At 39.6% G+C, this 12,752-nt stretch overlaps 1 protein-coding gene across 1 annotated transcript; it reads left to right on the top strand.

Moving 5' to 3' along the window:
- Positions 1 to 2,481: 2,481 nt before the first annotated feature.
- Positions 2,482 to 12,396, top strand: WNT16 (Wnt family member 16). Its single transcript, XM_016125257.2, has 4 exons — positions 2,482 to 2,655; positions 2,846 to 3,087; positions 4,924 to 5,210; positions 11,798 to 12,396. Exons 1-4 carry the CDS (start codon positions 2,561 to 2,563, stop codon positions 12,260 to 12,262), a joined length of 1,089 nt encoding a protein of 362 aa, XP_015980743.1. The 5' UTR covers positions 2,482 to 2,560; the 3' UTR covers positions 12,263 to 12,396.
- Positions 12,397 to 12,752: the final 356 nt, after the last annotated feature.

The following is a 12,752-nucleotide window of genomic DNA, read 5'->3' as shown; positions in this document are numbered from 1 at the left end:
TGCTCAGGGCTTGAAAGTTTGCAATGCCTAGTACAAAATAGGCACTCAAATACCTATTTATTGAATGAAAAGACTACTTCTTCAGCTGCACCAACTCCTGGGAATAAGCCTCCTTTACCTTAGACATATGAACAGAATGACCCCCCAAAGGCCTTAGACTATACAAAAGAGGCACAGGACCACTCAGGCCTTAAAATTGTGTCTTGGATATGAAAAGGGCTGACCTATTGTTCTTAGACTGTAGGAATAGAATACTCTGAGTGCTCTTCTAAAGGCTTTATCTGGATGCCTGGACAGCGCTGGATCTCCAGAGTAATAATGAAGGCAACATTCAAGGGATGCCCCCACTCCCAAATGAGATTGAGTGATCCTCCCATGTGGTTCATGGCACACTAACGTCCCCCATTTATGGCACTGGCCTGCTCACTTTCTCACTTTTTGCCAACAAGGCTATGAACTCTGCTACCATTTAGCTCACTGTTAATACCATATTAGATAGAGGCTCAATATATATTTTTCAATTAAAAAAAAATTCGACAACTTCCTTAAAACATCTACCACTAAAATCGGCCTAAAGTATTAATGTTCTGTACTCTTCTGGTCCCAAGACTGCCTTCTCTCTCCTCCCCCAGTCCCCAGAAAAGGAACTCACTTCTCTAGTTTCATCATCTAGGCCACTCAGATATCTGCTTATGTTAATCCACCCAATAAACTGTGTTCAAAACCTGGATCTCATATACTGGGCCCAATGGTGGGGACACTCCAGGAGGAGTGTCCTACAGTAAAGTGGACTCGAGTGAAGGCTCTGAGTTTCAGAGATGCCACTAGCTGTTTGTCAAAATAGTTCTGGGTCGGTAACTACACCCTATCATAAACTTAATTCTCTAAAAATTACAATGTGGTTTACTAGTACACAGTGTTCACTCAATAAATATTTGTTGGATAAAGAAATGAATGGGATAGGATGGGAATTTCAGTGAGCTTTTATTGCTCTGGTCTGATAAAGGAGATATGCAGCAAATAAAATCCTTTGTTTGAGGATAACATAAATAAGCAGATTTTTTATTTAAGTTTGGACTGGCCACCTAAGAATTTACAAAAATTTCTTAAGTCTCTCTGAAATATTTCCTGTCACCAACTTGGTGAGGCAGGGCTTTCTGCTCCCACAATGAAACATATCTCACTTGCCTTCAGAGTTTCTGGAGATCATCTATCCTGCAAAACACTGGTTAACTAACCTTCTTAAACAGCCAGGCACCATAACATTCTGCTTCTGAGCTCTCTTTGGCTCCAAAGAGTACCACGATGGATTCCATACTATCCTTCACTGACAATCTCAAATTATTTTCCTTTAGATTTGTCTTCATTTTGTGTGCTCGAGGGAAGGGATCTTGTCTTTATAATTTTGCACAATACTGGGCACACGGTCTGTGTTTAATAAGTAAGTTTTTAAAATTTGACTTCAATATGTATCCCTGACCAAGGTCTACACCAATGCCATAGTGAGGCCTGGTGAGAAGGGTCCAGACACGGCCCTCATCTATCCTGGAGCTCTCCAGATGGTTCTCACTCATTCTTTCTCTGCACTCCATCTTCTGACAGTGCTTTCAAGGACTGCAGAATGTAAGACAAACCCGGGAAAGAAATTCACACAACAAAATTTAAATACAGTAGATTAGATGCTAGGCTGGAATCTTCCCTTTCTCTAGAAATGAATGCTTACACAGATGAGGGGATCTCTAGCCTGGCAGCATTTTTTCACCCGCTCTCGAACTGGATGTTGAAAGGTCAACTTGTTTGGTACCAACTCTGACTCAAAAAGATGATTCTCCTATGAGGTGAAAGAGAGGAAAGAAATTTGGGGACAGAGATTTTCCAGCCACTCCACCCAGAGGGTAATTAATCCAAATGCGACTGGGGTGGGAGGAACTCAAACAGCTCCCATTCTGACCCACACCTCCACCCAGGGTTGCTAAGACGGGAGAGCCCCTATCAGACTTTGGGTTGAATCCATACCCCTCCCTCAGAGACCCACTCTTAGAAGACCGTGACAGGAAGAAAGGTCATGAACACGCTGGGGTCTGAACTCGCAGCCGGGAACCAGCGGGCCCGACTGCCCCCCGAGGAGCATGCTCTCAGCCAATGGGAGCCCGAGGTCCGGGGATGATGAGTGAGGGAAGGCGGCTGGGCCAATCAGGCACCAGGCGCGGTCAGGGGGAGGAGATGGGAGGAGAAGCCCGGGGCGATGGAGACATCTACACCAACAGAAGTTGCTCACCTTGGAATGCGAGGGACGCTCCCGCATCTCCTGCACATCCCCAACTGATCGCAGAAGGAGGGCCCCAAGCTATTCTCTCCACCTCCTCACACTGCTCCCTGCAAGAGAGGGGGAGGCTGCTGAGAGCCCCTACCACTGCTGGCCTTCTTTTTATGTTGTCTGCAGGGAGAAAGAGCGCGAGGAATAACTTGGTGCTAGGGAACTGACCTGTGGCCTGGCGGGCCTCTGGAGGGGGAGTGCAGAAGAGGAGTGGCTGGGGCTGGGGGACTCCATGCGGGGGCCATGGACAGAGTGGCGCTCCTGGGACTGTCACGCCTGTGCGCGCTGTGGGCAGCCCTGCTCGCACTGTTCCCCTGCGGAGCCCAAGGAAACTGGATGTGAGTACGGGGGCAGCGGGGTACACGGGGTATGTAGCAAAAGGGGTGCCCAGTCTCAGAAAACTTTCAGCTAAAGCGAGAGAGGAGAGGAGGAGACCCTAGGGCGGGTGACCCAATTTGAGGGGAAATGTCTGGGATTGGGGAAGAGAACAGGCGAGCGACTTACGTTAGGGGCGGCCGTGTCTTACAGGTGGTTGGGCATCGCCTCCTTTGGGGTTCCGGAGAAACTGGGCTGCGCCAACTTGCCGCTGAACAGCCGGCAGAAGGAGCTGTGCAAGAGGAAACCGTACCTGCTGCCCAGCATCCGAGAGGGCGCCCGGCTGGGCATTCAGGAGTGCAGGAGCCAGTTTAGACACGAGAGATGGAACTGCCAGGTCTCTACCGCCGCCCCACCGGGCACCAGTCCCCTCTTTGGCTACGAGCTGAGCAGCGGTGAGTCCCGGGACCCTCGGGACTAGCGCGGGACGGAGGGTGACAACCCCTCCAATTCCAGTAAATAAAATAAATAGTGCTTGCGTGGTTCCGTCGCTCTCTAAATCCCCAAAGAGGCCCCTTGGTGGAGGGGAATTGGGAGTAACGGAAGTCAGACCCCGGGTGCAGGTGCGGGCCTGGAGGGGTGACTCCCCAGGTCCAGAGCGGGGCGCTTGGAGCCGTAGCTCTTCCTCCTTCCTGCAGCGCCTGGCTGGAGTTGGAGAAAAACTGACACTCCACCCCGCCGACCCCTCGGACCCGTAGCGCCCCCCTATGTGGGCGACCAGCTGGAGAAACATGATGTCGGCAGCAGGGAATGCTGCTGCCGCATCTGCTTTGATTTAAGCAGCTCCGCGGCGCACCGAGCCCGGGACGAGTGGCTAATTGCGCCGAAGCCCCGCGTTTGCTGGCTCCACGGAGCACTGGGCAGACAGACCGATAGTGGTGACTTGAAAAGGGATTGTCCTTGACAACGTGCCGCTAACGAGAGCGCGACAACTTTAGCTCTCTCTTCTGTTCTTTTCCTTCTATCTCTTCCCTCCTCTGAGCACACCCGCAGTGCGGGAGGCTGCAGTAAAATAAAGTTCCACTTTCACGTGCCTGGCGACCTGGTAAGGATAAAGGAACTGGGAACCAGGATCGTTCCAGGGATATCGGCAGATTCAAAGAAGTGTAGGACCTGGGCGCTGAAGGATTCGTTGTTTTTCACATTCATTTCCGTTCTCCTTCCACCTTTGACCCTTCCCCACCCGGTCCTCACACACACTGCCGCCAAAGCATAGCCTTTGCCCTGCTGCGTTTTGGCCGGCACACCCTTCCGAAGGAGCCCTGACCCCCTGCAGGGGAGAGAAAAAAAAAAAGTGTTCTTCACAGTTGCTGAAACGCTGAGGCATCAGCTGTTGAAAGGTTTATTGGACAACGGGCGTGAAATTGTTTCTACTCCAATCTAAACATCTCGAAAGAAAAAAAAGTCTCCTGCAGAGTCTCTTCTAGTCCATTTTATTAATGTCTTAATGGGACTTTAATTTTAAAAGATTTTAGCTCAAACTATTGCAGGTGTGCTAAATACATATTCAATAATTTCCCATAACCTTTCCTTCTTTCTTTCTATTTTTTTGCTGGCAACATTTCAATGATCTTTCGTTGCCTTTAAGACTAAGAGGATTAGCTAGTACTATATAAAATATATAATTGTTTCATATTAATATCAGAATTGTTATTCACATTATCCTTAAAAAAAAAAAGAAGTCTTTAATGTGAAACTGTAACATTTATCTACTAATTGCTTTGGCCTTTTCTTAATTTTAGTTTACATTCTGGCATGTATTATTTATGTAAACAAAAATCACACCAAATTTTTCAGTTTGTGTTTTGTGAGAACACGTTTTAAATTTAAAAAGAAAGATAATCTGGACTCTTTGGGGCCACTGTATTACCATTTACTGTATCCATGCAGAGGATTTTAAACTCAACATGTGTTTATTAAGCTTTTATTGTCTGTCAGTCACTGATCTAGATGCTGACATACATTTTATACATTAGATATTTTAAGGTATGAAGACAATGTATGATATGCAATATATGACAATCCCCTCAAGCGAGATACTGAAAATTAATGCTGCTTTTTAAAAAGACTAGAATAGGAAATTATCTTTTCCAAATAGGTACTCATTAAAGCATCCATTGTAAGCAATTGAAAAATTGCTCTCCTGACAAGAGGATGAGTAGGAGTCTCTATTATGAACAGAAACAGAGTGGTATTGGCTCTTTCATTTAGCAATTTATGTTTTATTCTAGGCACCAAGGAAACAGCATTTATTTATGCCGTGATGGCTGCAGGCCTGGTGCATTCTGTGACCAGGTCATGCAGTGCAGGCAACATGACGGAGTGTTCCTGTGACACCACTTTGCAGAATGGTGGCTCAGCAAGTGAAGGCTGGCATTGGGGGGGCTGCTCCGATGATGTTCAGTATGGCATGTGGTTCAGCAGAAAGTTCCTAGATTTCCCCACCAGAAACACCACGGGAAAAGAAAACAAAGTACTGTTAGCAATGAATCTACATAACAATGAAGCTGGAAGGCAGGTATGTATTAGAAAACGGAATAAAAAATCTAATGCCTTTAGGTAATAACACAAAGATTATGATTCTAGATGAATCTGTCCAAATAGATTAAAACAAACATCCTTGCATTCTGAGAAATATATAAGTGTGTGTGTGTGTGTGTATTACATGTGTGTGTGTTTGTTATATAGGTATAACTACAAGTTGATATATATTTTTTTCTTTTATGAGCCTGTACCGACCACGTTGAATTAGTTGGATTCTCCAACTAACGTGACTTCAGTCATGCTATAGAATGTGTTTGTGACTGTATACTTTGCATACCTGAAACTCGAATTATAAAATAACAGATGTACAGGTACCTGTTGGGTTATTTGGTTCCACCTCCCTTAGCCTGTTAGTGGCAAAGCCTGAATAAGCGCTATGGTATCTGCCTTTCTAATGAGACTGGATCAAATTTCATTTCCTCAAATTTGGATTTTGAGTATTTTTTAAATCTATTTCTAGAGGGCAATGGCTCTCGAACCCGTCGTCAGTTTTGCCCTTACTTTCTCTAGCAAACACTCTTGAATACATTTGGAAAACACAATATTTAACTAATATTTTTTATAAAACAAAGTTTTTTAAAGGGAAATAGTTATTTTATTATAAGGCAACGAAGATCCATTGCATAATTGATAAATACAGATAAATGTAAAGAAGCTATAGATGTATTAAATTATAGATATTTTTAAATATAGATATATTAAAGATTGAGCAGGAGGCAAATTTGAAGTACCACCACCTAATTAACCTCTTTTATGAATTCTGGCATGTTTATACTGTTTTTTTCTAAGTGGAGTAAATTTGTAGATTAATTTAACTTTTATGTATTGACCTTAATTAATATTGACTCAATAAAGTTTGAGCTACACCATAGTTGAATTACTTAGTAATTCATTAATGACTTTACTAAAACAGTTGAAATCTTTCTTATGAATTTATATTTTCTATGTTGTAATAATATTTTCAAGACAGAAATATCAGCATATTATCATACATTATTGTAAATACCCACTAACCTGTAAAGGTCCCAAAAGTAGTCATTGCGATCTGCCGCATTCTCCAAAATAAATTAAACCAAGTTGCAATATCTCTCAGGGATATTTAAAGTATATGTTGCATTTGTTTTACATTTTTAGAAAGTGAATAAATGGAACCCACTTAGAATAGTTGCGAGTTTCAGCCAGTTTTCTTCATTTAACCACTTTGGTTAAAATACAAAAACGGAAAGCTCAAAAAACGCATTACTATAACACTTCAAATTCATATTTGAATTTCCAATTCAATTTGAATATTCAATTCAAAATACAAAATAAGAAATTAGTAAATAGCTATGTAAGCTTTTTTATATTTTTGTTTAGAAATTTTAAAAGTTAATCTACCTCACTGAAGTAACTCTTGCCTAACACTGTAGTTATACACATCTCTTCTCCTTAAAGTTTTACATTAAAAAAAAAAAGAATTAGTTTTTGCTTCAGTATAAATATTATCCAATAAAAGTTTTTTATTATTTTTAATATATTAATATAAAAGCGGTTACATGTAATTAACATATATTCTTTAAAACTCTAGAGTTAAGCTAGAAAAAAGCATCAAGTCAAATTATTATACTTTAAATATGAAAAACAATTAAACAAATGTTTATTGTTAATTTAAAACTTAAATCTTCTTTAGTCATTCTTTAAATAATTGATTAGAAGTTTTTAAAATTTTAATCAGGAAACAAAACTCAGAAACTCATATTATGATTCTCTTGAATGACGTCATCTCCGAACTAAAGAGAAATCCTGAAGTTTTCTAAAATGCATTTTATTATATTAGTCAGCTATTTAGTTTTATTTTGTTTTGTGTGAATGGTCACATTAGGCATTTTGAAAATTACCTAATTACTAGCCTTTGTAACTATTAACTTGGATTTTAAACCATTATTTATATTCTAATTTTATTAAAAACATAGAACTATTCAGTGTCTATTTTAATCGATTGTTGGCAAAAATATATACATAAGTATTCTTCACATCCCTAGGTTTTTTGCTGTTATTCTAATTATACAGAAAATAATTCAGCCTATACATATATACATTTCATGTACATTCCAGTTTTTTTCTCTACTGACTCTTTTTTCACATTAGCCTAGATGGAAACAAATGTTACCTGGATGTTTTGCGGGTACTGCCCTGGTGTTTTTATTGGTCCTTTCTCATGAAGTATTACAATTCAAAGCATTTTTGTATTTTTCTTTCCTTTGGTGGCCAAAAAAGTAAAAACCACCATGACCACAACAACAAACTAACTGGATTTCCAGGTTATTATCTAACATGGAAGAATAGTCAACTCCATTTGCAATATTGGCAAATGGGATTTTAACTTAATAGGCATATTCTTCCGAGTAAAGTTCAAGGTCTGCATTCAATTGAGTTGATTTTCCTAGTCTCAAAATCCCAAACTCCAAATGTCGGAAAGCGTTCAGAGAAGTGTGGGTACTGGCGCTTAGTAGTGCTGTGAGCAGGATAGATGATTTTCTAACCGCTGACCTTAAATTCCCACTTGGTTTCTGACACCATTCCTAAAGTTATGACTCCAAGAATAATGTTGCCGAATGGTGATTGGCTAACAGAATGATGTGATATCTTCCAGGGGCTGAACTTCTGGGAATAATGTGACTTGGAATATTTATGGATATTTCTTTTGGTGTGCTTAAAATATTTCCATTCTTCCCATGTCCACCTCATAAACTTTTAAGTTTCCCTACCCCGTAATTTGTTTTATGATGAGTAACTCAAAAAAGTGGGAAGGGCCCAACCCCAAAATTTCATTGACCTGTTTCAAGAATATTTATAAGTACTTGAACAACACATAAGTGTTTTGCTTTTCAGCAGGTTCAAATATATTTTTGGACCAAAAGGCACAAAATGGGTCAGAGGAATAGGAATTCTACATATACCCACCCAACTTTATGTTGCAGTTTTCATTAAAAACAAAAATAAACACAAAAACAGATCATCTGATAGGTGATGAAATGAAATGCTCATCTTTACAAAATGTTTTACAATGTTTTTTGGTCGTTTCTGTAAAGTCTGGATAAAGCAATATCCTGGGAAACAATTGCTGCCTGCTGCATTACCTGAGTCAAAATTCTGGGACCAGTCACTCCTTAGACCGCTCTCAAGCAGCTTCTATTTTTATTTTTAAGCGATGATACAATTTTTATATTTCAGTTCGTTAGAAATGTATCAACCCAAACTTAACACAAGGAGCTCATTAGATTAAATGCCCACCTCCTAATTGCCCTCCCATAGTTTGAAAATATTCAACCAAAATGCGCACATCTGTTTGCAATAGTTAACAAAACATTCCTCTGTTAATATCGTTATAAACCTTAACAACTCAACTAGAGTAGAGAAAGGAATTTTCTTATAACCACACACAACTCATTCAGTTGCTATTCTTTTCCTTTCTCTGTTCAAAAAAAATAAATAACTGTGCCATCACTGGAGCTCAGAATAATGATTTAACATTAATTAAAAACCCTAGCAGAAAAGCTCAGAATATACTTTGAGTGTTCGTGTAATTATTTTAAATATACTGTTTGCCACTTTCATTTTTCTCTGTTCTAATAAAATTATCCTGCTACATATACATTTTATCAACTTTCCTTATGTAAGACACATGTTTTAACCACAGTTTTTTTCTGTAAAATTAAAATAAGTAAGTTCATGTTTGTTAACTACCTACTATGTGCAAGATGTTTCTTCCTATAAAGCTAAATTAAGTAAAATAATTTGTGAAAATGTGCTCTGAGAAGCACTAAGCTCTGTAATTTCTTTGTGTGTGTCTGTGTATGTGTGAGATCTGCCCTTGAATTCTGTATTTCATCTAATTTTCCTAGTGGTGATTACATTGCTTGATCAATTCTTATTTGTCCAAGTTTCTTCCTTGGAGTGTTGTGGGGATATAATCATTTAAATTGCATGTCAAGTTTTTGGGATTCTTCTCCTTGAAGTTTATTTATTTTTCTATTCTAGAATATATGTATATATGATAAAACACTGTTTTATACTTATATTGTAAGGCTCACAAAGGTAGTAGAATTCAAAGATAATAAAATATAACTTCTTTAAATGTCATCTCTGAAAAGTTATAGTTAACTTTAGATATTTAAAAGAGCTAGTTTCCTATGGAAAGACAATGCTCCCAAAAATCTTGATACAAATTCAGCAGGTCATATCATTGAGTTAAAAAATCAGTCTCTTTTTTTATCCTTCAAATCTGGGAAGTAGTGTGTCACTCCTGTGGACTACCACTGTTGTAGGCTGACGAATTAGAGGAGAGCCCAGCTGGGTCAAGATCTCCCAATACCATTAACCTCCCAGCAATGACTCTTTTGTTCGAGAAGGTGGTTTTTATTACTTCCTCTACCAATAGAGGATGAGTTAAAACTGTTCAAGAGAGCTGGACTAATTATTGAATGAGTATTTGGTGAGCAGCGACTCCGTCCTCAGTGCTTTACAAATTAGCAACACTACGCGTGGTATCGGAACTAGTTAAGAAAAGGTCAGCTCTTCGGTCATGATCCGGAGTGAGCGGCAGCTTTAAATAAATGACCGTAAGGGACGTTGATCAGATTTAAACACATAAACATAACTCCTTAGACTTTTGACTTTCTTTGATAAAATTGTTTTGTTATTTCCTACCATTGATTGAGCCCTTTTTATCCCTTATATTCTTTGGGTACTTGAAATCTGGAAAAAAAAAAAAAAACATAGGTGAATTGCATTAATTTGAACATATTTGCCTGGAGATATTTTAAAGAATTGAAGGCTTTGTGAATATCAAATGCCATATATTTAGCCAAATAAGCCTGTGTGCCCTACTTTATAACTTACTTTCGTATTATTGAAAGGTACCTTTTTGCCTGAGTTAATAAGCAATAGACATATCTATTAGCTTCTCAGTTTTATGAATTCAAAAATAGCCTATGTGCTGTATTTTATAAAGAACAAAGTTTAACTACTATTCTGTTTATTATTTTAAACACCAGTAAGAAGTATTGAATATTGCACAAATCAATACCATATGCTCTTATTCAAGGTTCCAAATATTATAAGTTGTTTGAAATATTCTGTCTCATTAGATAGTTCAGAAACTTTGGTTAATTTGTTAGGAAATGTAACATTCCGCAAACATGTCAATGTCGTGTTTGATACAAAATAGCAAAGTATAAACGCCTGTCATTTATAGTTTTGATAAGATGTGTAAGTGGAATTTAAGCTGTGAGGTTTTTTCCAAGTTATTGGGTGGATAGATCAGTTTTTCAGTTTACCCAGCATGTTGACAGACGTCAACTCTACAGCCAGTCCTGACGATTTATTAATCTGCTCTGCCATCCTCTGGAGAATGAAGGAAGCCATGCCGACTAGCCTGCTATGCAAAAGATTAGAGTCCTAAAAATTTTAAATCTCTGTATTGTTTTTGCACTGTTAGCCCATTCAAAATTTATCTCAACTCTTACTGTACCTTTTTTCTCAGAGAAAAGGGGTATTTATTTAGACCTTAAGGTGTTCCAGGCAGTGGGCTTTTACAGATATGTGTAACTTCATTTAATTTCTCGGTCAGTATAAACTAAACTCAGCACATAAAATTGAAAAATTACATAAGTATTATCCCCCCTTTTATGCTAGGGTGGCGCTACTGATCCATCAAGAATAGGACATATGTTTTGAATTAATTTTCCAGAGGAGGGGAAGATACTTTCTGAGAGCAACCACACTCTCTGGCCCCTTCTTTTGCCCATCTTAAGTTGATTAGTCAGGGTTTCTCATGTGGTCTGTGACCAGGGAATAGCATGTCCCTGCAAAGTCCGTGAATGTAACTGACTTTTACAGTGATCGAAACCGAGAACTCTCAATTCAATCAGTAAGTCTCATCCCTTGATTATCTTTAGAACCATCTAAACAGCTTTGTAGAAATACCATTACCTGGACCCCACCTACATCAACTAAATCAGAATCTCAGGGGTTCGAGCATTGGTTGTTTGTTATGGTTCCATATGCGTTTTCAGGTGCTATGGGAGTTGAGGATAGCAGCTCTATGAGGGCTTCTTAACCTTAATGTGCATACAAGTCACCTGAAGATCTTATTAAAATGCACATTCTGATTCTAAGATTCTGCATTTCTCATAAGTGATGCATGCCGGCATTGTTGGTCTGTGAACCACATTCTGAGTAGCAAGGTGCTAAATGGTATGAGGAACAAAGAGACATGCATGAACATCCTCCCATACCCCAAAGTAAGCAAGAGATTAGAAATAAGAGTAGCTTCCCTTTATTATCTCAAATAGTCTCTGATAACAATATTAGCCTGGTCCGCTGCTTTAAATTTGAGTTGGAAAGATTTGTTCTGCAGGGTCAAGAGACAGCCAAAACATTAGAACCCTAAGCAATCTGAAAGATCATTTTGAAACAAGAGGAAGGAGACCCAGAAAGTTAAGTGATTAGGTTAGTTTGCTTCTGTTGTTGAATGAAACACTTCATGAGGGATAGTAACACAATTTCTGTTGGTTTCAGGCTGTCGCCAAGTTGATGTCAGTGGACTGCCGCTGCCACGGAGTTTCCGGCTCCTGTGCTGTGAAAACGTGCTGGAAAACCATGTCTTCTTTTGAAAAAATTGGCCATTTGTTGAAGGATAAATATGAAAACAGTGTTCAAGTCTCAGACAGAATAAAGAGGAAAATGCGCAGAAGAGAAAAAGACCAGAAGAAAGAATTAATCCGCAAGGATGATCTGCTTTACATTAATAAGTCTCCCAATTACTGTGTAGAGGATAAGAAATTAGGGATCCCTGGTACACAAGGCAGAGAATGCAACCGTACATCCGAGGGCGCGGATGGATGCAACCTCCTCTGCTGTGGCCGAGGCTATAACACCCACGTGGTCAGGCACGTGGAGAGGTGTGAGTGCAAGTTTATCTGGTGCTGCTATGTTCGCTGCAGGAGGTGTGAAAGCATGACGGATGTCCACACTTGCAAATAACTACTCCATCCAGCCAGAGGCAACATGATGTACAGCGGGAGTCTCACCCAGATGGTGCCTCTCACTATGCAAGACTGAAGTCAACACCCATCTGGGAATTCGCAGGTCCTTGGCCTTCTCAGAGTTCCCTTAACCTGCTCAATGTCCAATCACACTCTGAGCATGTGAATTTTGGGGTATTCTAAAGTCGAAAAAGTTTGGGCTCATATTTGGTGGTTTGGGGAATATATATTGACGTACGAGGAGGATAATGTGTCTTCCAAGGAAGAAAGAAAAAGAAAGAGCTTTCATGCCGCGAGACCTGGTCTATCATCAAGATAAAATCCTTGACTGTGAGACTCAGTTATGGACTCAATAGTGGTGGGTGAATAGTAGTCATTTTTAAAAGACACCTCGTTACAGTGGCAAGGAGCAGTAAACATAAATCTCATTTATTCTCTCAATATTTTAGATGAAGAAATCATGCTGTTGGTACATAGATACAGGAGAT

The sequence above is a fragment of the Rousettus aegyptiacus genome, unplaced genomic scaffold (assembly GCF_014176215.1).
Source record: "Rousettus aegyptiacus isolate mRouAeg1 unplaced genomic scaffold, mRouAeg1.p scaffold_m13_p_13, whole genome shotgun sequence".
Lineage (NCBI taxonomy): Eukaryota > Metazoa > Chordata > Mammalia > Chiroptera > Pteropodidae > Rousettus > Rousettus aegyptiacus.
This window is presented reverse-complemented; position numbering and strand designations above follow the sequence as displayed.